This window comes from Mastigoproctus giganteus, chromosome 13 (assembly GCF_048544385.1).
Source record: "Mastigoproctus giganteus isolate SK-2022 chromosome 13, ASM4854438v1, whole genome shotgun sequence".
In the NCBI taxonomy this organism is placed as follows: domain Eukaryota; kingdom Metazoa; phylum Arthropoda; class Arachnida; order Uropygi; family Thelyphonidae; genus Mastigoproctus; species Mastigoproctus giganteus.
In genome coordinates this window covers 129,257,845-129,279,908 of record NC_143587.1, presented here as the reverse complement: position 1 = coordinate 129,279,908, position 22,064 = coordinate 129,257,845, and the positions used below count along the sequence as shown (strand labels likewise).

The 22,064-nt window shown below is 39.7% G+C and overlaps 1 protein-coding gene across 1 annotated transcript in view; it reads left to right on the top strand.

Annotated features, from left to right (window-relative positions):
• LOC150076435 (acyl-coenzyme A synthetase ACSM3, mitochondrial-like) overlaps positions 1-22,064 on the top strand; it is a 183,497-nt gene that overhangs the window by 29,115 nt on the left and 132,318 nt on the right. The window contains exons 2-3 of the mRNA XM_090388160.1: positions 17,585-17,685; positions 17,786-17,898. Coding sequence (XP_090244286.1) covers positions 17,585-17,685; positions 17,786-17,898 — 214 coding nt within the window. The remainder of the gene's footprint in view (positions 1-17,584; positions 17,686-17,785; positions 17,899-22,064) is intronic.

Genomic DNA, 22,064 nt, shown 5'->3' with positions numbered 1-22,064 from the left:
AGGTAAAGTGTAAAGTGTATTTAGGGTAAGACGGCACCAGGAGTTTACCCCCATCTCCGCGTAGCTTACATTGTGTGGTGATACAGTTCGCTGTAAAGGCCAGAGATTTAAAAGTGTATGGATCTTGAGGTGTGTGGTGTCATGTACCGTTGTTCTTCTGGCCATTTAGCCGCTAGACCTCAGTTGAGGCCCGACGTGCCCCACTTTCGCCCAATGGAGGCAGACCAGGTTCACCAGTATTTTTAAATAAGTACTCTGGCGGGTCTTGCCACCTAATTTCTTGAGATTTCAGTGGCTAGGACCTAAAAAAAAAGTATATAGCATGCCCGTTGATATGTTGAACACATACATATTGTATTTTCCTGGTTAGATGGGGTTGCATTGGAGATTTAGTGGTCGAGGAGTTGGCGAAAGTAATTTAGAGAAGTTAAAATTTTGGTGTAGGTTGTGCGCTGGTGTGCAGATAGAGAGGGGGGGGGGGAAGACTGAAGACTGGGAGGAAAGGTAGGAAGAGCTGGGATCAATAGAGAAGACGACCCACTGATGTTTAGATAGTGTAGAGTGTGTTTAGTGTCAAACGGCACCAGGGGTTTCACCCATCTCAGCGTAGTATACATTGTAGGTGTGAAACAGAACACTGTCAATGCCAGAGGTTTAAAAGTGTATGGATATTGTTGAGTGTAGTGTCGTATACCGTTGTTCCTCTGGTCATTTAGCTGCTGGGCCAGCTAAATGTTGTATATTGTTGCACACTCCGCCTCATGGAGGCAGACCAGGTAACCACTATTATAGTTATTTACACTGGCAGGTCCTGCCACCTAATTTCCTGAGATTTCAGTGGCTAGGACCTAATAAAAAAAAAAAAAAAACGTTATAGATAGGGGTCAACCAAACGGAGTACTATTTATGCAAATAAATGTTATTAAGTTTTTGGGTGTAGGGCTCAAGGAATTTAACAATGGTTCAGACACTAGTCTTTCTAAGTTAGAGAGAGGTGTGGGGAGACTGAAGGCTGGGAGTAAAAGACAGAGATAAGGGGTCCATAGAGAAGATGACCCCCAAGTCAATGGAGCAGGCCCATGCCCCACCAGAGGGAAGAGAGGGGCGACGAGACCACATCACCTCCCCCTCCTGCCCGGGGAATGGAGGCAAAGGGCCATGCAAGAGAGGGGTAACTAGGAAGGACGACAGGGGAGGGGGAAAGTCTCCTCCCCCTGCCAGGGGTTTTGTGATAAAAAATGAATAGGGCCAGAGCACCCTATTCAGATCATCAAATAGCATTTGGCAGCAGAGCTGCGATCTGTCTGGTTGTCCCAGTCTGATCCCAGCAGGGATCAGACCAATTATAAGGTCATTCGTGGAATAATTCCCACCCGCGCAGTCCGGTGTTTGGAGTCCGTCTGTGGTTTGTCAGGTCCGTGGTATTAATCTTGAGCGGGTTCCTTCGCTACCTTGGGTAGGGTTCTGTGAGTACTTTATTGTGCTAGTTCAGTCCCAAAGGAAACTTGTATCTGGGTGAGAGTAGTTTGGTTGGGTCCAAGGATGGTTAGTTTTGTCGTGGTGTCTGTTCTTGATTCCTGTAGATAGCAATAAGTGTCCTCCTTCAGGTGAATAGTCCCTGGGCGAATTTTGTCAACTCCTTATACTCCTCTTGCAAGTCCAACAGGTTTGATTCCCTGTCGCGAGGGAAGTAAGTCAGTTTTGTCGTCACGAGGCAGCGGAGGTCCTCATAGTTTTCACAGTTGTACATTATGTGAGACCATGTCTCCACATCCCCACAAGGTGGGAAGGAGCAGCAGTGCGTAGTATACGCTTCTTGATTAGACTGGGGTTCGAGCCCGTCACAACCAAATACGGAGGATGCGGAGAGGTCAGGGAATGACCACCGCATATCCTGGAGCAATATGGCCTTAGTTGCTAATGCTCCTAAAAACCAAAATAACAAACAACAACAACTTCCCCACACACACAGCGGGGATCGTTCACTAATTTAAAATTGTTTAGTTTAGTATTCAGGGCCCCATGACCTGTTAAAAGATACGTTTTGTACAGTCCAGGGTGAAACCATGATGGTACTTTTGCGTATAATCTTCAGATATTAGACAGAAATTTCCTCGTTATTTCCCCTTTTGTTGATTCTGACCACCTGTCCTCCCAGACCTGCTGCAGGTGGGTGGCGAGTTTTGTTTTCTCTCTTTTCAGGTTTCCTGTAGGGTCAATGGACTAGCCCAGGAAGGTGCAGGGAAGCCCTTTTGCAAGATGCTGCATCATGGCACAACGCACCACCACAAGGTCAAGGGGGAGTGCTCCCACCAGAACCTGTATAGACTGTGTACTCACAGTGCAGCAGGCCCGTGTAATAGAGAGGAGTGTTGTCCGCTAAATGGAGTCTAATGTCCGTCTGTTAACTGTAGTAGTTGCTTTCTGGAACCAGACGGGTGACGCATAAGTTATGGGTGGTATAAACGTCGTTTTGTAATACAGTCCCAAGATGTGCCTCTTGAGTCCCCAGTCCCTTTTAGCTATTCTTGCGACGAGGGCAGAATATCTCCTGATTTTCTCCCGGGTAAGTTTCAAGTATGGGTTGAAAGATTGGTTCCTGTCCGATGGGACTCCTAGGTATTTCATCTCACTGATGGTTGTATTTTCTATTTTAATTTGCGGTGGTCTACGGAGATTTAATGTTCCTTTCAGTAGCATTGAGGAGGTTTTTCTCGGTTAGGTGGTAGACGTCGGAGTGCCAGGCACAATAATGATTGGACCCAAGGTATCCCAGCAGAACATCGCACAAAGCATGACACCGCCACCACCGGCTTGGTTTCATCCAACGGTGCATCCAGGTGACATCACTTCCACAGGTAAATGACGCACACGTACCCGACCGTCCACATGGTGCAACAGGAAACGAGATTCGTCGAACCAGACGACCTTCTTCCAATCACTCAAGATCCAGTTTCGATGCTCGTATGCCCATTATAGGAGCTGTCACTGGTGATGGTTACTATGGGCACTCGGAGCGGCCTGTGGCTACGCAGCCCCATTTTCAGCAGGGTTCGATGTACTGCGTGTTGTGACACATTACTCCCGTCATCAGCATTCCAATTACCAGCGAGTTGCGCCACAGTCGTCCTTCTGTTGCCACGTACCATCCGGGAGAGCCTTTCTTACCTCGAGCATCGATGAGCTGTGGTCGTCCAACACCTTGCCGGCGGTTCGTGGGTTTCCCCTCCTCGGCCCACTTTCAGTAGGTACTAACCACGGCTGACCGTGAGCATCTCACCAACCGTGCCGTTTTGGATATACTCTGACCCAGTCGTCTGGCCATTACAATTTGGCCTTTATCAAACTCACTTAAGTCCACTGCCTTTCCCATGAAGAACAAGAGTAATACTGATTAATGGAGCTCAGTATCAGGTTTTTTTATACCGTGTCCCGACCCGCGTACGCACCATAGTTCACCTGCAGTTGCTTCTATTTGCATAACGACTTGCTGTTCATAATATTTTGGCTCATAGGTGTATGCTGGAATGGGTGCAGTGAAGGGCAACCAGATTGATGAAAAGAACAAAAAGGTGTTCTTAGCAATAGCAGAGGTTCTTACCAAGAAAGGCTTCAGTTATGCAAATTTCAGCGTCTGTACCACTAGGCACCTGCAAGGAAATCTGATCGAAGTGTTTAAGGCCTTAGATAGATGAGTAAGCTAAATGTTGATGGCATTCTTCCTCTTGCTGACACTACACACACAAGGGGGCATAAATTCAAGTTGAGGAAGGATGGTTGCAGTATAGATGTATGGACGTTTGGTCCAATGTGTAGAAGTTTGCCTACAGCTGAAGGCAAACTTCCACACATTGGAAGGTATGGATGTGTGAAGTGTGTAGGAATTTTTATTATTTCATTTTATTTTTAGTATTATTTTATTTATTTTATTTTATTTTTTGCTATCCTGGAGTATAATCATAAAAATTTCCCTTGGCTAATTGTAATTTGATTCAGCTAGTTCACATTTTTACTTCCAATTATTATTTTCATCTAAATTAATTCTTCATTATTACTCATCGATCTCTTTCTGTAATGCAAGAGTTTCCTTTATTTCGTTGATGTTTTGAATGCTTCCACAGACAATCTAGTTGTATAACAGATTTGAAAATAATTTGTAGAGACGATTATTGTTTGGTAGGAGCGTGTACAAACCGCTCCCACTAGAAAACCGGTTTACTTTATCTTACTTTTACCTCCAGTTGGTTTCACATATTTCTATGAGGAAAGCATAGTGGCCTAAATTTTATCTAGAACAGGAGTGATTAACTTGATATTGCTAGGCATCATAAGTAGAAACAAAACAAATGTGATTACAACTTTCTAGAAAGCCGTTGATAAAGGTGACTCTAAAGTTTACAGATATTGGATATACTTACTCATTGCAAATTATGTTAATTTAAGGAGTGTCAAGTTTTTCTTACAGCATTAAGCTTAAAATGGGGGGAATAATATTTATTAATTTCAGCTGCATAGGCAATCGAATACGTTTGCCTTCTGCAGCTTAAAATCAAATGGTTAATCCAAGTTGCTGAACGTGTGCACATGTTTAAGCTTTGAAACAACTTAAAGTTGTTTCAAGCTTTCTGTTTTACTCATTTTGAAAGTGTTCCTGGAAGCCAGAGCAAAAAAAATTACACAAAACACTTTCGCTAGATACTTAAAAATTAATTTTAATGATTTTTAAAATTAAAAAATGCCACACTGATTGTGTGTAGTAAAAAAAACGATATTTAAAAATTAAAAAAACAATATATATATATATATATATACATATACACCAAATTTATGAAAAATAAGTGAATCAAACTCTGAAATATAGGAAATTCGAAATAAACGAATTATAAATCATTTTTATTTCATTAATGCTGTATGTATATTTTACTAATCTAAGTAAGGAGTAAATTTGAATGATTTGTTTTGAAAACATGGCAGGAAGTGCGTAAAAATCGAACGTCTTATTCGAGGGGCAGTTTTGATACCTATGGATTAAATTCAGAATAACAGATAAACCTAATAACAATGATTTCGGAGGTTCTCTGATCGTATGCTATCCTTGTTGCTCTATTTTCAAGATCATGCAGTATGGTATTATTGAGACCACGCTGCGACGAGTGTTTGGGTATATTTTCTCCAAAAGTGATGTACATATAAAAAAAAAATATATATATATCTTCATAACCGCTACCAGTTTCCTCTCCTCAATTTTGGTCTAGTGGACCATATAATAAACATTCAGTTTTGGTATTTACATAAAATAACAACATTTTATTTATATATAAAAAGGCACAAAAATAGCACAACACTTTTTGTCAAAAACTTCACAGATAGAACTCTTTATTGTATACAGAAGACACATTGCTGTATGCAACTCTCTTCACGGCTACAAGCCAGGGGTTTGCATAAAAGCAATTACACAACATAATAAACAAAGATATAAAAAACAGCATCATTAGCATTAGTAGAGGCATTTGATGCAAGAAAGCAAGCTTATGCAGCATCAGCCAAAAATAAATAAATAAATAAAAAATAACCACTTCCACTTCACCCCTCTGTTCGTTCGAAATACCTGTCCAGCTGAGCCTTAAACTATTTATGCTATCAACTTCCACGACAAGGGACGGAAGTCTGTTCCACCAACCAACCACCCAATGGCTAAAGGCAAATTTCCTCACATCTATCCTACATCTGTCTTTCCTCAATTTGAATTTATGCCCTCTCAGGTGATTATTTTGAGCAAGAGGAAGAATCCCATCAGCATTGAGCCTGCTCAAACCATTCAAGGCTTTATACACCTCTATCAGATCACCTCGCTGGTGCCTAGTCTCCAGACACTGTATTTTGCAAAACTTAAGCGTTTCTTCGTAAGAGAACCCCCCTTTGTTCCATTCACCAATCTTGTTGCCCTTTTCTGTACTCGTTCCGGCATATCTACATCCTTCTTGAAATGAGGCCTCCAGACCTGTATACAGTACTCTAGGTGTGGCCTGACCATTGCCTTATACAAGGGAATAATCACTTCCTTATCCCTGCTAGAAAAATTCCTATATATCATCGACATATATCACCATGAGCTACTCTTGCAGCCCGTCTGCACTGCTCAGAAAACTTCATATCTGCCTGCACAACCACCCCCAGGTCCCTTTCATTCTCTACCAGTCAGTGTAGTACCACAGAGTCGATACGTTGCTCTGGGGTTGCTGTTTCCCATATGTAGTACTTTACATTTGTCAAATGTTAAACTTCATTTGCCACCTCTCAGCCCATCTGCTCAACCTTTCCAGATCCTGTTGCAGTAGCGTAGTGTCCTTGACAACCCTGCCAACCTTCGTATCGTCTGCAAACTTGGACATTAAGCTTGCTATAAAATCATCAATATCATTTATAAATACAGAAAACAATAATGGACCAAATACTGAACCCTGAGGAACTCCACTAATAACATTAGTCCACGTTGAGCAGTGTCCATTGATTACCACTCTCTGTCTTCTCCCCCTCAACCACCCCTTTATCCATAGCAGCAATTTGCCTCCAATGCCACACAGCACAATTTGTGTAGCAGTCTTCCATGTGCAACAGTATCAAAAGCCTTTCTAAGATCCAAGTATATAATATCAAAGTTATTCCCTGCATCCAGTTCTTTTGTGACTGCATCATAGTATCCAATCAAATTGGTCAGACAAGACTTCCCCTTAACAAAACCATGCTGTGTCTGAGCTATAACTGAAGTCTTGTCTAGATGATCCTGCAGTGCTTCTTCAACCAGTGCCTCCATTAATTTTCCGGGAACAGAAGTTAAACTAACAGGTCTATAATTACTTGTGTCGCACTTTGATCCTCCTTTGTGAATTGGGGTCACTTTTGCACATCTCCAGTCCATGGGTACTTCTCCTGAGTCCAAGGAAGCTCTCATAATTATGGCTAAGCGTTTGCTTACTTCCTTTGCTGCCTCCTTTAATATAACTGGATAGATCCCGGCATTATGGCCATCCCATTATGACTCCAGAAAGGTTTGAACACTGGAGCGATGGATCCATGGCAGTGATGGACAGGTCCTCGGGACAGGTTCTAGTGTCCTGTGATGTGGTCTTAAGAAGGAAGTCGATCGAGTACGTTCTGCCTATATTTCTTATCGACTGCAAACTTTCAGAGGTCGCCGTCCAAGGAGTATATGTTCTGCAAAATTTGCATAGGTAAGAACCGATCAGATAAATTTAACCGGTTTGAAGTGGCCTGAAGGATTTGATTGGCCCTAAGGCTTGGGACCAGGATCCATGAGCAGTTAGCCCAGAAATCTGATACTGAAATAATGCCAACCATCATTTTGACGGCAAAGACGAGTCTTCTCTCGTGAATGACGTCTGATGCTGAGAGCTGCCGCCATCTGAGTAGTCCATGGTGCAGGGGAAAGCCGAAATTTCCATATAGCCCTCTTCAATAGGCAGAATTCTCCCGCGAAAATCCATCTGAGATGAGTCGTAGCAGTTTAAGTCCAGACTTTGGGGCCATAGTGTATGACCGGATATACACGTCTTAATGTATCTACATCCAACAGCCTGGTCATGGACCTGCATAATTTATTGTTTAATCATCCACCAGAGTCGACAGAACTTTATTTCCAGGTGGTGACTATGTGCGGTAGAAAGGAGGGCTTTTGATCAAAAATAACGCCCAGATCTGTATGTTGTTGGACTGCAGAAATCGCGGATCTTCTTAGATTCATCAGTGAAGTCAAAATATTTTGGTAGTTTTCGGCGCCAAAAAGTCGTTCTCAAGGACTGCAAGCCCTTCGGGCAGCCACATTGTAGCTGCTCGAAGAAATGATTCTCAAATATCTGGGGTAAATTTAGAATACTTATATTACATGCAAATTTTTATGAAGAAAAAATAGGACACTAGACCAAATATTTTTTATTAACTTGTCAGCAGCTTTACTCAGACTCAGTATTAAGGCAACTGCGACACAAAGTCGAAAAGTTCTTCCCGCTCTGATGAAATACAAACCCAGGCCTTTTCCGCAGGGCGAAGGACAACTATCTTAAGTACTGTACTACTGGAGAGGTGTTATAATAAATAATATTGATAAGAGATTGTCCAGTACGGGCATACTAGAGTAGGATCATTAGATAAACAATTGTATATAGCATTCGATGGCATTTGTATGTCTATGTACAGATTGAGCTTAACTTTGTGTGCTTTTTCATGAATTATGCTTGACAGCTATGCTTTGACATAATCAGTTTGAAATAAGAACTTGCATCTTTTGCCTCATGCTCATTTGCCATATTCATGAAAGATACATCCAATGACAAAAAACTCAAAACTCATATTGGGGCTACACATAATTTCTCATACATACCCACATATGTATTGTCTGTAAATTGCGTGTGTTCACTGGTCAATTTGTTTTGCTGGACGAAAAAACCCGTTTCTGGGGGAAAAAATATTGCTACCTATCTACACCTGAGACCGACTAACAGCCACGGAGTGTAAAAAGCCCATTAAATTTCCTCGCGTCATCGACGGTATTTGAACCGGGCCTTTTCCATCCGGTGTTGGGAGGACTGTGACGATCCAATAAGCAGACACATCCAGTTACAAAAAAACAAACCCCCCCCCCCCCAAAAACTATTATAACAGGCCACCCGAATATTTAAGTACTTACCATCAGACTAAAACTGAAATTTAAAGATAAACATAACTGCACATATACTTCCATGTCACATCCTGGATGAAAATCTGCATAGTTTTTGAATTTTCAAAAAAGGGTATTTTTCGTAATTTCTAAACAGTCCGCTAGGGGCGCTGAGAAAATTATAAAAAATAAGTAATATGACGATGTTCTCGGATATTGACTTTGAAGTGAATTGGACCAATAGCCACTGAGATAAAGCAGTTTAAACACTGGTCCAAAAAAAGCCAAGTTTGGTATTTCTTATAACTGTAAAATTGAAGTCCACACCTATTTCTTAGCCTAATTGGGGTTGAAATATTCATGTATATATACTAATGTTTATACATATTCCATTTTATACGTGGCGCTGATAACAGTAATGGTGATTCCCACGGAAAGTATTTTTCCCTCCAAAAGTTGCTATTATGCCTCCATCTTGTCTTCCTGAAGAGAAGGCAAAGGTGAAAACAGTAGTACTACAAAGCCTAATATTTCACTTATTTCCAGTCTCGATTATAGGTCTATGGGAGAAAACCTTGTAACACAAAATATTAACGTTGAAATCTTAAATCGCTCATATCTTAGTAACTCCTACACAAAACAATCCCGAACTTATCTCCTATCACTAAGAATTCATGGAAGTGATACCGTAATCCATTCACAGCGGGGTGGTCTAGATCCTGCATATAATCCAATTACTGAGAAGAACACAATGTCATAAACGTCATGGAACAGTCCACTAGACTCACATCCAGTGACATTTTTTTTTCATTCTTTTTTTATTTATGTAATTCACATCCGAAGACAAAAAAAAAAAAAAAAAAAAAAAAAACATTTTTAGGCCATCCGAATAATAAAATTCATCTGCGGTGCTCTTGTCTCATGTCTGTTAATTGCTTATTCTATGGTCGATTTGCCTGTTTTGCTGGACGAAATCCCCAGTTTCTGGGGAAAAAACATCCAAAGACAGTTAAGATCCATGGAAAAATATGAAGAGAGTAAGTTAGACATATAGTTTGCGTTTGCCGTCGTGATTTCGGATAGCACAGCTAGTAGAATCGCTTTCCTCCCAAAACTGAGTGTAAAAAACCTGAGATTGAGTCCCGTCGATGACGTGAGGAATTTTTATGGGCATTTTACACCTGGCTGAATTAGTCGGTCTCAAGCGAGGGTACAATGGTTTTTAATTCTAGAAACTCGGGTTATTGGTCCGGAAAATCGACTGTAGAACACATGATTTACAGATGGTATACACGGAGCAATGTGGTCTTAGTCGCTGATGCTCTAAATTTTCACTTCAACAAAAATTTGTTTTTGTTTATCAATAGAAGTTTGATGATTACCAGTACTGCTGTATTTTTTATTATTATTTTTTTCCAATCACTTAAATGATAATGGCCGATTTCAAAAAGTATGCAGGACTTCTATAAATGACAGAGGTAAAAGTTTTTTTAAATTTCATTTCGGACTCTGATGTTTGCCTTGGCACCGTTCTAAGTTCATTATCGTTTGTTTCTGTTCATATTTTCTTAAATGATGTCAAGGATATATAATAAACAGTTATGAACTTGTAAATTCAATACCTGATAACTCAATTATCTCGCTACTGTATTAGATTCTAGCACCTTATAATAAATCAAAAAGCGGACACTTCTGCAAAGCTGGCACAGAGAGAAAAACATTGAATTCACTGTATTTGAATATAACGACACCCACTTGATATATTTTTGAGGGGAACAAACAATGTCGATTTCACAAGAGGGAAAAAGAAACTGTAAAGGAAATTCTCATTACATTAATTCTCTCGTTTTTCATTTCTTGTCTACTCAGCAACGATTTGCGCGCGTAGCACAGTGGTATCTTATTATTATTAATAGCCATATAGTACAAGGAAGCCTGAGGCTTATGCTGTACCAGGCAAGAGAGAGAGAGAGAGAGAGAGAGAGAGAGAGAGAGAGAGAGAGAGAGAGAGAGAGAGAGAGAGAGAGAGAGAGAGAGAGAAGTAAAAGGGAATCACCAAGAAAGAGAAGAATGATGATATCCAGCTCAGGACCCTGGGTGTGCCAAGCCCATACTCACCAGATGTGAGCCCCTGGTATCGTCACCGTTCTCCCCACACCGGGTTTTACCACCCGGTAAAGGCCCGGATTCGAATCCTGTCGATAACGCGAGGAACTTTAATGGGCTTTTTTTTTTTTTTTCAGTATGTCTTTCTCAAGTGATGTCAAGGTCTGAGACCGACTAACTCAGCCACGGAAGTGGCTGCATTAGTCGGTCTCAGACGTAGAAAAAACAAGTTTTTTGTTTTCTTTTACCCAGAAACTGAGGTTTTTTCGTCCAGTAAAACAGGCAAATCGACCAGAGAACACACGCAATTTACAGACACAACTACAGGTTTATGTAAGAAATTACGGGTGACCTTAATATAATAATAATTTGAATTTTTTTTTTTACTCAGCAACAATCGCGAACACGTATTGTAACAGGGCTGACATACTGCAATAATTAAAGACAAACCCCAGCCAAGGAATTAAAAATTTACTATAAAAATAAAATATAATGAAAACACTATTGGAAGACTAAAATATTACAATAAATTACGATAAAATAAACTACGAATAAACATTCTGTTGAAGAAGGAGGCAGCAGTCTCCGAAAGCTTCAGGTTTTATCGCTTTTAATCCAGTTTATTTTAGATAATTTTATTGCTTCGGTATTTTTAACTTTTTTTTATCGTAGTTTATTTTATCGTAATTTATTGTAATATTTTAGTCTTCCGATAGTCTTTTCATTATATTTTATTTCTGTATATTTTATTTTTATAGGAAATTTTTAATTCTTGTCTGGTGTTTGTCTTTAATTATTACAGTATGGAATTTCCCAGCCCCATAGGCCTGTTTGAAGATATAGGGCTGACATAATCCCTAAATTGAATATTAACAATCAAGGAAATAACACAATCATTAAAATTGATAGTTAACACAATCAGAATGCCAAAAAATTTCATAAATAAATAGAGTAATGCATAGGCAACTTAAATGTAATCTAATTTTGTGCCTATATAGCAATGCAAATGCAGAAAGTAAAGGGCAAACCTGAAAAAATCTTAAAGCAGCCAAGCACAAGTTTCTTTGTTGGGGGGGGGGGGGGGGTCTTCATTGCCACTGTGTTGATCTAGAGAAAAACTCTTATTTTCTCGATTTGATCAGATCTCTTTGGTAGGGGGAGAAAGATGGCTGAAAGTCTTCTGCGACCGCTGAAGACTTTCAGCAACCCCTTTGTGCTTAAAATGTAAACACAGTTTTACGTGTTCAGCAACTTTTAATCTAGGGTATACATAATGCAAACCATGATTTGCTTAAGAAAGACGTATCCAAATGGTCAGGACCAAGGGTGCATTAGCACGTGATTCACTCATGTATGGTGTCCATGTCTCTAACATTGTGAAGGCGGCTAACAAAAAACTAGGTTTCCTGAAAAGAATTAACCAAGACTTCAATCAGTTGGCACTTTTCATCTTTCTTTACAAAATCTATGTTAGGCCGGCCCTAGAATTTGCCTCACAGGTCTGGTCCCCACATGTTGCTTACCAAAAATTAGAAATTGAAAATATTCAAAAAAGAGCAATCCAGTACGTCTGCTTTAAAAGTTGCCGTGAATACAATGAGAAATCCTACCAAGAGTGGCATGTATTCTTTGGACTCGAAATGCTGGAAAAAAGAAGAGAGAAAGCCGATTTACTCCTTCTTAACCAGCTGTTAAATGGTACCCTGAATTGCCCTCATCCCGTCTCACAAATAAATTTCAACACTCCGACAAGAGCGTTAAGAAACCATCCTATGCGAGAACAAATTATGGATACAACTTCTACAATATGACTGCAAGATCAATGAACAAAGCAAATATGGAGATATTTGACACCCCCAGACACTTCAAGAGGCAAATGAAATTGCTAACCTCATCCGTTACCTGAATAAAAATGGACTCTTCTTGCAAGTTCTAAGACTCTGATTGTGTAATGTATGTGAAAAAATACAAGTGCTCTGCCTTACTCTTACCTGTTCACTTAAATAGGACGGAGGCTTGATGTAGCCCAGTGGTCAGGGGCGAGAGTGCATAGCACGCATTCCTTGAGTGGACTGGGGTTCAAGCTCGTGACTACTAAATACGATAAATATTTGTACTGACGATTTATTGTAAACTCTACTGACTTGGTTATCGTGCCAGAGTATAAACAGAAAATTTATTTATTTAATCTGTACATTTCAATTCACTAGTCTTCTTATGTACATTTATTTTCTCTTTACTTTGGGAAATGTATACTCCAAGCTTCTGCTTTGAAGCTGTTAATAATAATAATAATCTTAACGACAGAAGAAGTATTTTCAGGTAATTACATTTCAGTATCACGATAAAGTTACTGAAACAGTTACCGTATTTCCCCATCTATAAGACGCACCTTTTTCGTAAAATTTGGGGTCTAAACACTGTTTAGAAGGTGATATAGTTGTACATGTTGGCACTAACGATATTAAGAGTAGGAGACCGGCGGAATTACTTAACAAGTACAGGTCACTGTTGAAAAAAAGCAGTGAATTAGGGTTGAATTTAAAAGTGTCTGCAATTCTGCCCAGACATGATAGGAGGGAGTATATGACGAGAGCCCTGTCGATCAATTTGGCCCTGGAAAGATTGTGCAAGGCTCAAGGGATAGAATTTTTTTCAGCCTGGTCTGTACTTGTTAACAGGAGAGACTGCTTCTACACGGATGGGATACACTTAAATAGAAAGGGTGCAAGAATGTTTGCTGATGCTATCGAGGCAGTGTTAGGTGGGTCAGAAAACTGCTAGATTGGGGGGATACAAGGACTAATAGATTAACAGTAGCCACTGGCAGAAGTGAAAGTGATTCTTGCATTGCTTCTATTGGAATGAGCAGCAGCCTGGAAAATAAGATGCAGGATATTTCGGAGACTACTGGGAATCATTGGGGTACAAGTAAACACATGGGTTGTGTTAGGGTAGCTAAGAAAAAGAACAGGTGCATGTATACTTGCGCTTACACCAATGCTAGGAGTTTAGTAAATAAATTTGATGAATTTGAGGTATTGCTCAAAACATCAAAGGCATTTATTGTGGGGATTTCAGAGACGTGGTGTCACACAGATATAAGGAATGCAGAACTGGAATTTGGGGAGTACAATGTCTACAGAAGGGATAGACAGGATAGGAAGGGAGGAGGGGTTATGCTATTAGTTAAGAAATACATAAAATCCAAGGAAGTGAAGCCAGTTGACATTGCTGGACAGTGCAGTGTCGAGTCAGTTTGGTATGACATAAGCACTGGGAGATCAAAATTGAGAGTAGGAGCGTGCTATAGGCCTAATGACTCTGATGAGTATAATAAGAAATTGTACAGGGAAACAGAGTGGGCCAGTAAATCAGAGAGTCTTATAATGGGGGATTTTAATTTCCCAGATATTGACTGGAATTTGGGGGCTGGTCACTCACACACTAGCAAGGCTTTTGTGGATTTATTGGACGATTGTTTTCTACATCAGCATGTTCGGGAAGCAACTAGAGGGAGTAATACTCTTGACCTGATTATCAGTAGTGAATCTTCATGCATTAAGAATCTGCAGGTAAATGAACCACTAGGTGGCAGTGATCACAGTGTGCTGAAGTGGGATTTACTCAAAGAGGTAACTACCATTAGGGGTAAAGGGAAGGGTTATTGCTTTCGTAAAGGCGACTACGATGGACTGAGACAGTATTTAAATTCTATACAGTGGTACCAACTGATGATGTTACAAACAGCAAATTCAAAATGGAAAGCATTCAAAGAACTTATCTTGGAAGCTACTAGGCTTTACATACCAACTAAGAAATATTGTTCAAGGTTTAGGCCTAAGTGGATGTCAGATGAACTAATGAGACATATGGCAGAGAAGAAAAATGCATGGGATACATACAAATTAACACGTGACACAGAAGCCTATGATAGATACAAGTTGATCTGTAACCAAGTTACAAAGGAGGTTAGGCAGGCGAAGGCAGTTTACGAGAAATCTTTGACAAGGGATGCAAAGAAAAACAGCAAAGAGTTGTTTACTTATGTAAACTCTACAAGGAATGGGATGAATCAGATTGGTCCACTTGATATCGATGGGACAACTGTTGATGATCCTGCTCAGGTGGCTAACAAACTAAATGAATATTTTGCATCAACATTCACACATGAGTTGTCATCGAGCGAGGGGTATGCCAGAGGTGTATTCAACTTTGGCAGTAGGCTGGAGAATCTTGTAGTAAATGAGAGTAAAGTGGAGGAGAAATTGTTGAAGATAAACACAAGAAAGGCACCTGGGGTGGATGGGATCTATCCAGTTATATTAAAGGAGGCAGCAAAGGAAGTAAGCAAACCCTTAGCCATAATTATGAGAGCTTCCTTGGACTGAGGGGAGGTAAACACAGACTGGAGATGTGCAAATGTGACCCCAATTCACAAAGGAGGATCAAAGGCTGACACAAGTAATTATAGACCTGTGAGTTTAACTGCTGTTCCAGGAAAATTAATGGAGGCACTGGTTAAAGAAGCACTGCAGGATCATCTAGACAAGACTTCAGTTATAGATCGGAAACAGCATGGTTTTGTTAAGGGGATGTTTTGCCTGACCAATTTGATTGGATACTATGAGTCACAAAAGAACTAGATGCAGGGAATAAAATTGATATTACATACTTGGATCTTAGAAAGGCTTTTGATACTGTTGCACATGGAAGACTGCTGCACAAATTGGAGCAGTGTGGCATTGGAGGCAAATTGCTACTATGAATAAAGGGATGGTTGAGGGGAAGAAGACAGAGTGGTAATCAATGGACACTGCTCATCGTGGACTAATGTTATTAGTGGAGTCCCTCAGGGTTCAGTGTTGGGTCCATTATTGGTTTCTGTATTTATAAATGATATTGATGATGGTATATCAAGCTTAATGTCCAAATTTGCAGATGATACAAAGGTTAGCAGGGTTGTCAAGGACACTACTGACACTATGCTGCTGCAACAGGATCTGGAAAGGTTGAGCACATGGGCTGAGAGGTGGCAAATTAAGTTTAACATTGACAAATGTAAAGTACTACATATGGGAAACAGCAACCCCAGAGCAACGTATCAACTCTGTGGTACTACACTGACAGTGGTAGAGAATGAAAGGCACCTGGGGGTGGTTGTGCAGGCAGATATGAAGATCTCTGAGTAGTGCAGACGGGCTGCAAGAGTAGCTTATGGTATATTGTCAATGATATATAGGAATTTCTACCAGGGATAAGGAGGTGATTATTCCCTTGTATAAGGCAATGGTCAGGCCACACCTAGAGTACTGTATACAGGTCTGGAGGCCTCATTTCAAGAAGGATGTAGAGCTGCTGGAACGAGTGCAGAGAAGGGCAACAAGATTAGTGAATGGAACAAAGGGGTGCTCTTACAAAGAAAGGCTTAAGTTTTGCAAATTACAGTGGCTGGAGAATAGGCACCAGTGAGGTGATCTGATAGAGGTGTATAAAGCCTTGAATGGTTTGAGCATGCTCAATGCTGATGGGATTCTTCCTCTTGCTCAGAATAATCACCTGAGAGGGCATAAATTCAAATTGAAGAAAGACAGATGTAGGATAGATGTGCAGAAATTTGCCTTTAGCCAGAGGGTGGTTGGTTGGTGAAACAGACTTCCATCCCTTGTCGTGGAAGTTGATAGCCTAAATAAGTTTAAGACTCAGCTGGACAGGTATTTCAAACGAACAGAGGGGTGAAGTGGAAGTGGTTTTTTTTTTTTTTTTTTTGGCTGATGCTGCATAAGCTTGCTTTCTTGCATCAAATGCCTCTACTAATGCTAAGGAATGATAAATTAAAATTGGGATGGTTCATTGACCAAAGGCACTGCTGGTAATAGCAGAAATACCCAATGACCATAATGGAATGTAGATAAGTAGATTAGAGTATGAGTGGAGAAGTGCTGACCACGTCAGATGTAGTAACAAAAAAAAAAAAAAAAAAAAAAATTAAATAGGTACCTGTAAAATGGGGCCCAAATCTGGTGAGTATGGGCTTGGCACACCCAGGGTCTTGAGCTGAATATCATCATTCTTCTCTTTCTTGGTGATTCCCTTCTACTTCCGAACTCTTGTGCTCTTGCTCGCTCTCTCAGGGTAACTCAGAAATTTTTTTTGGCTGGTGCAGCATAACCCTGAGGCTTCCTTACACCATATGGCTAATAATAATAAAATGAAATACTACAAATAGTACTTAATGCTATAGATCCTATGGTTTTAACTTCATCAAGGGTCAACAGCCAAAACCAAAGGAAATACAGCAAAAAGTAAGGCCTCTGTTTCTAATATGAAATATACGTAGCAAGAAGTAAAAAGTGAGCTGACATATATATATATATATATATATATCATAGCCGACCTGACAGAGACCAAAACAGAAAGGAAATAAAAACCAAATCAAATCTAAATGAAAGTAAAACGTCAAAATCAAGATAAAATAATAATAAAATAAAATGAAATTAGAATAGCAAGCAACCCTAGAGGAATTTAAATCAAAGTAATGCAAAAGGAAAACTTACTGTGGTGCCAAGCAGGAGCCGGTGGAATGGGCTGAAGGGAGCAAACGTCAGCCAGGCTGCATCGGTGAACCAAAGAGGTTAGCAAATTTGTTCCCAAATATATGTATATATGTAGCTTTTCTTATTGAGTATATCTACTAGCCTCTCTTACATCTTGTTGTAAAGACAGAGCTTGGTAGTATTGACCACAACACACAATATATATACAAAATGAGTGTATATTTATATATATATATTTCATTTGCAGATTGGAGAAAGAAAAACTGATGTCCCAGCATTCTGGTTTGTTTGGAAAGATGGAAAAGAGTTGCAGTGGACATTTCAAGATGTCTCAGAACATTCAAAGAGGTATATCATAAATTTTTTTTTTTTTTTTTTTGTTTCAACTTTAAAAATATCATAAAAATTTTTTTAAGTTCCTGTAATAATTGATTTAATTAATTGTCAGGACTGCCAATGTTCTCCAAAGAATGCTTGGCCTTAAGAGAGGAGATCATGTTATGGTCATTTTACCAAAGTGCCCAGAATGGTGGTTAATCAACTTGGGAGCAATAAGAAATGGTAAGAACAGATTGCAAATAAATAAATAAAAAATCTAAAATGCTAATATCTTTTTTTAATTCTTGTAAATGAAACTTGAATTTCTTTATGCTACTGGGCATATGTCTGCCAGGGGCAAAAGTTGATGATGTTGTAGAGCAGATATCATCTTTTAAGGGCACAAAAATATTGTTGTACATGTTTGCACTAATGACATTAAGAGTAGAAGATCTACAAACTTACTTAATAAGTACAAGTCAATATTGAAAAAATATATTGCAAGGTAGGAGTAAATTTAAATGGGAAAGTGTCTGCAATTCTGCCCAGACACAATAGGAGAGAGTATATGATGACAGCCTTGGCAATCAATTTGACCCTGGAAAGATTGTGCAAGGCTCATGGGGTAGAATTTTTTTCAGCATGGTCTGTGCTTATTAACACAAGAGGCTGCTTCTACAGGGATGGGATACACTTAAATAGAAAGGGTGCAACAATATTTGCTGATGCTATCGAGGCACTGTTAGGTTGGTTGGAAAATCTAGACAAATCTAGAAATGATCTAGACAAATTAGGTAGATGGGCTGAGAAGTGGAAATGAAATTCAATATTGACAGTTGTAAGATACTTCATATGAAGAGCAGTATCCCAGATTAACATACCAACTGAGTGGTACATTAATCCTGTGGGTAATTCTGTAGTTAGATATGAAGATTTCTGTGCAGTACAGACAGGCTGCCAGGGCGGCTCAGAGGTTTTGTCAATGATACAGAGGAATTCTGCTAGCAGGGATAAGGAGGTGATTATCCCATTGTATAAGGCAATCCTAACACAGCCCACGTATTTACTTGTTCCCTGATGATGCCCAACAGTTTTTGAAATCCCCAGCAACTTGCTTCTTAGGCTGCTGCTCATTCTAATAGAAGCAGTGCAAGAATCACTTATTGGAATGAGCAGCAGCCTAAGAAGCAAGGTGCTGGGGATTTCAAGAACTGTTGGGCATCATCAGGGAACAAGTAAATACATGGGCTATGTTAGGATTGCCGTATACAATGGGATAATCACCTCCTTATCCCTGCTAGCAGAATTCCTCTGTATCATTGACAAAACCTCTGAGCCACCCTGGCAGCCTGTCTGTACTGCACAGAAATCTTCATATCTACAGAATTACCCATAGGATTAATGTACCACTCAGTTGGTATGTTAATCTGGGATACTGCTCTTCTTATTAAGTATCTTACAACTGTCAATATTGAATTTCATTTCCACTTCTCAGCCCATCTACCCAATTAATTTGTCTAGATCATTTTGCAGTTGCATATCTGTGATTAAACCACCCTGCCAACTTTCATGTTATCGCCAAACTTGGACATGAACCCTGATATGTCTTCATCACTATCATTAATAAATACAGAAAACAATGGGCTCGGCATTGAACTATGGGGAACTCCACTAATAACATTATTCCAAGAAGAGCAGTGCCCATTAATTTGTATATTTGTATTTTGTGTGCAACAGTATAAAAAGCTTTTCTATAATCTAAATATATGAGGCCAAAATTATTTTTTTGCAACCTGTATCCGATCAGATTGGTTAGATGAGATTGCCCCTTAACAAATCCATACTGTGACTGCAGTATAATTGTATTCCTGTCTAGATGGTCCTGCATTGATTTTTTAACCAGTAACTCCATTATTTTCCTGGAACAGTCAAGCTAACAGGTCTGTAATTACTTATGTTACCCATTGATCCCTCTTTGGGAATTGGGGATACACTTGGACATCTCCAGTGTACAGGGACCTCCCCTTAATCCAAGGATGCTCTAATAGTGTATGGGCTAAAGATTTGCTTACATGTTTTGCTGCCTTCCTTAATAAAACTAAATAGATCTCATTCACCCCAGCATTTAGAATATGCCATTGGTAACTTAATCCATTGGTCCTACTGTATAGAATTTATAAACTGTTTGAGACCACTGTAGTCATCTTTACAAAAGCAAAAGCTCTTCCTTTTGCCCTCAAGTGGTTACATATTTAAGTAAATCCCACATCAGTGCACTGTGATGGCTGCAGATAATCAGATAAAGAGGATTGCTTTCTCGTGTTGCCTCTCTAACGTGCGAGTGTAGAAAACAGTCATCCAGTAAAACCGCCAAAGCTTTGCTACTGTATGAATGACCAGCCCACAGGGTCCTGTCAATATATGTAATGTTAAAATTCTCCATTATAAGACATTCTGATTTACTTACCCACTCTATATGTCTATTGTTTATTATAGTCATTACAGTATTTGTTCAGTTGTTTGTTATACTCATTACAATAATTATGTCTTTAATACACTCCTACTCTCCTTTTTGTTCTTCCAATGCTTGTCACACCAAACTGACTCAGTGTTGCACTGGCCATTCATGTCTACTGGAAGCACTGCCTTGATTTTATTTGCACTCATAAGAGCATAGCCGTAACCCCTCTCTTGTGTGTCCTCTCTGTACGCATTGTACTCCTTGTATTTAAATTCTGAATCCTTTGTATCTGAGTGACACATGTCTCTGATTAACTCCACAATATCTGCATTTGATGACTTGACCAGTACTTCAAATTCATCAAATTTATTTACTATGCTCCTAGCATTAGTGTATATGCAACTGTTTTTACTGTTAGTAACCCTAACTCAGCCATGAAGGTCCCCAGTAGGTTGTGAAATCCTTGACTCCTTGCTTTTCAGGCTGCTGCATGTTCCATTAAAAGCAGTGCAAGAATCACTCTGCCTTCAGCTACTATTAATCTATTAGTCTGTTTGTTCCCTTATGCTAGCAGTTTTCCGATCCACTTAACACTGCCCCAACAGCATCGGCAAATATTCATGCAACCCTTCTATTTAAGTGTCTCATCCCTCTAGAAATTGCCTCTCCTGTTAAGAAGCACAAACCAGGCTGAGAAAAATTCTACTCCAGGAGTCTTGCACAGTATCTTTATGACTGAATTGATTGACATGGCTCTTGTCGTACACTCCCTCCTATCATGTTTGGGTAGAATTAGACGCTTTCAATTCTAATGTCAACATTGCTATATACTTATTAATTCAATTCTCAGCTCTTCTACTATTAATGTCATTAGTACCAATGTGTAGGACAGTATGAGCAAGTTTATCTGCAAAAAGATCTAAACCTCCCAAGAACTTCCTAATTCACTTCACAAATATACGTGGTCTCAATTTTAATTTCAACGATGTCCATTTCCAATTGCATTCTGCAAAACCCCATGTACTTTTTCTCACAGAATCTCAGTTAATTATCGACTGATTCAACTACTGCTCATCTCAGATGACCAAATTATTCGCTGTATAATTCCTTTCCCCTCAAAGGGGAAAGGAATGTGCATATGTCCATTCTGATATTAGCATTAGCATTAGTAGAGGCATATGATGCAAGAAAGCAAGCTTATTCAGCATCAGCCAAAAAAAAAGAAAAAAAAACAACCACTACTCCCATTTCACCCCTCCGTTCGTTCGAAATACCTGTCCAGCTGAGCCTTAAATTTGTTTAGGCTATCAACTTCAACAACAAGCGATGGGAGTCTATTCCACAAACAAACTGCCCGCTGGCTAAAGGCAAATTTCCGCACATCTATCCGACATCCGTCCTTCCTCAATTTGAATTTATGCAATCTCAGGTGATTATTCTGAGCAAGAGAAAGAATCCCATCGGCATTGAGCATGCTCAAGCCATTCAAAGCCTTATACACCTCTATCAGATCACCTCGCCGATGCCTAGTCTCCAGGCTCTGTAATTTGGAAAACTTAAGCCTTTCTTCATAAGAGCAACCCTTTCTTCCATTCACTAATCTTGTTGCCCTTCTCTGAACTCATTCCAGCAGCTCTACATCCTTCTTGAAATGAGGCCTCCAGAGCTGTATACAGTACTCAAGGTGTGGCCTGAACAATGCCTTATACAAGGGAATAATCACATCCCTGTCCCTGCTAGAAAAATTCCTGTATATCATTGACAAGACACCATGAGCTACTCTTGCAGCTCGTCTGCACTGCTCAGAGAACTTCATATCTGCCTGCACAATTACCCCCAGGTCCTTTTCATTCTCTACCACTGTCAGCGTAGTACCACAGAGTTGATACGTTGATCTGGAGTTACTGTTTCCCATATGTAGTACTTTACATTTGTCAATGTTAAAGTT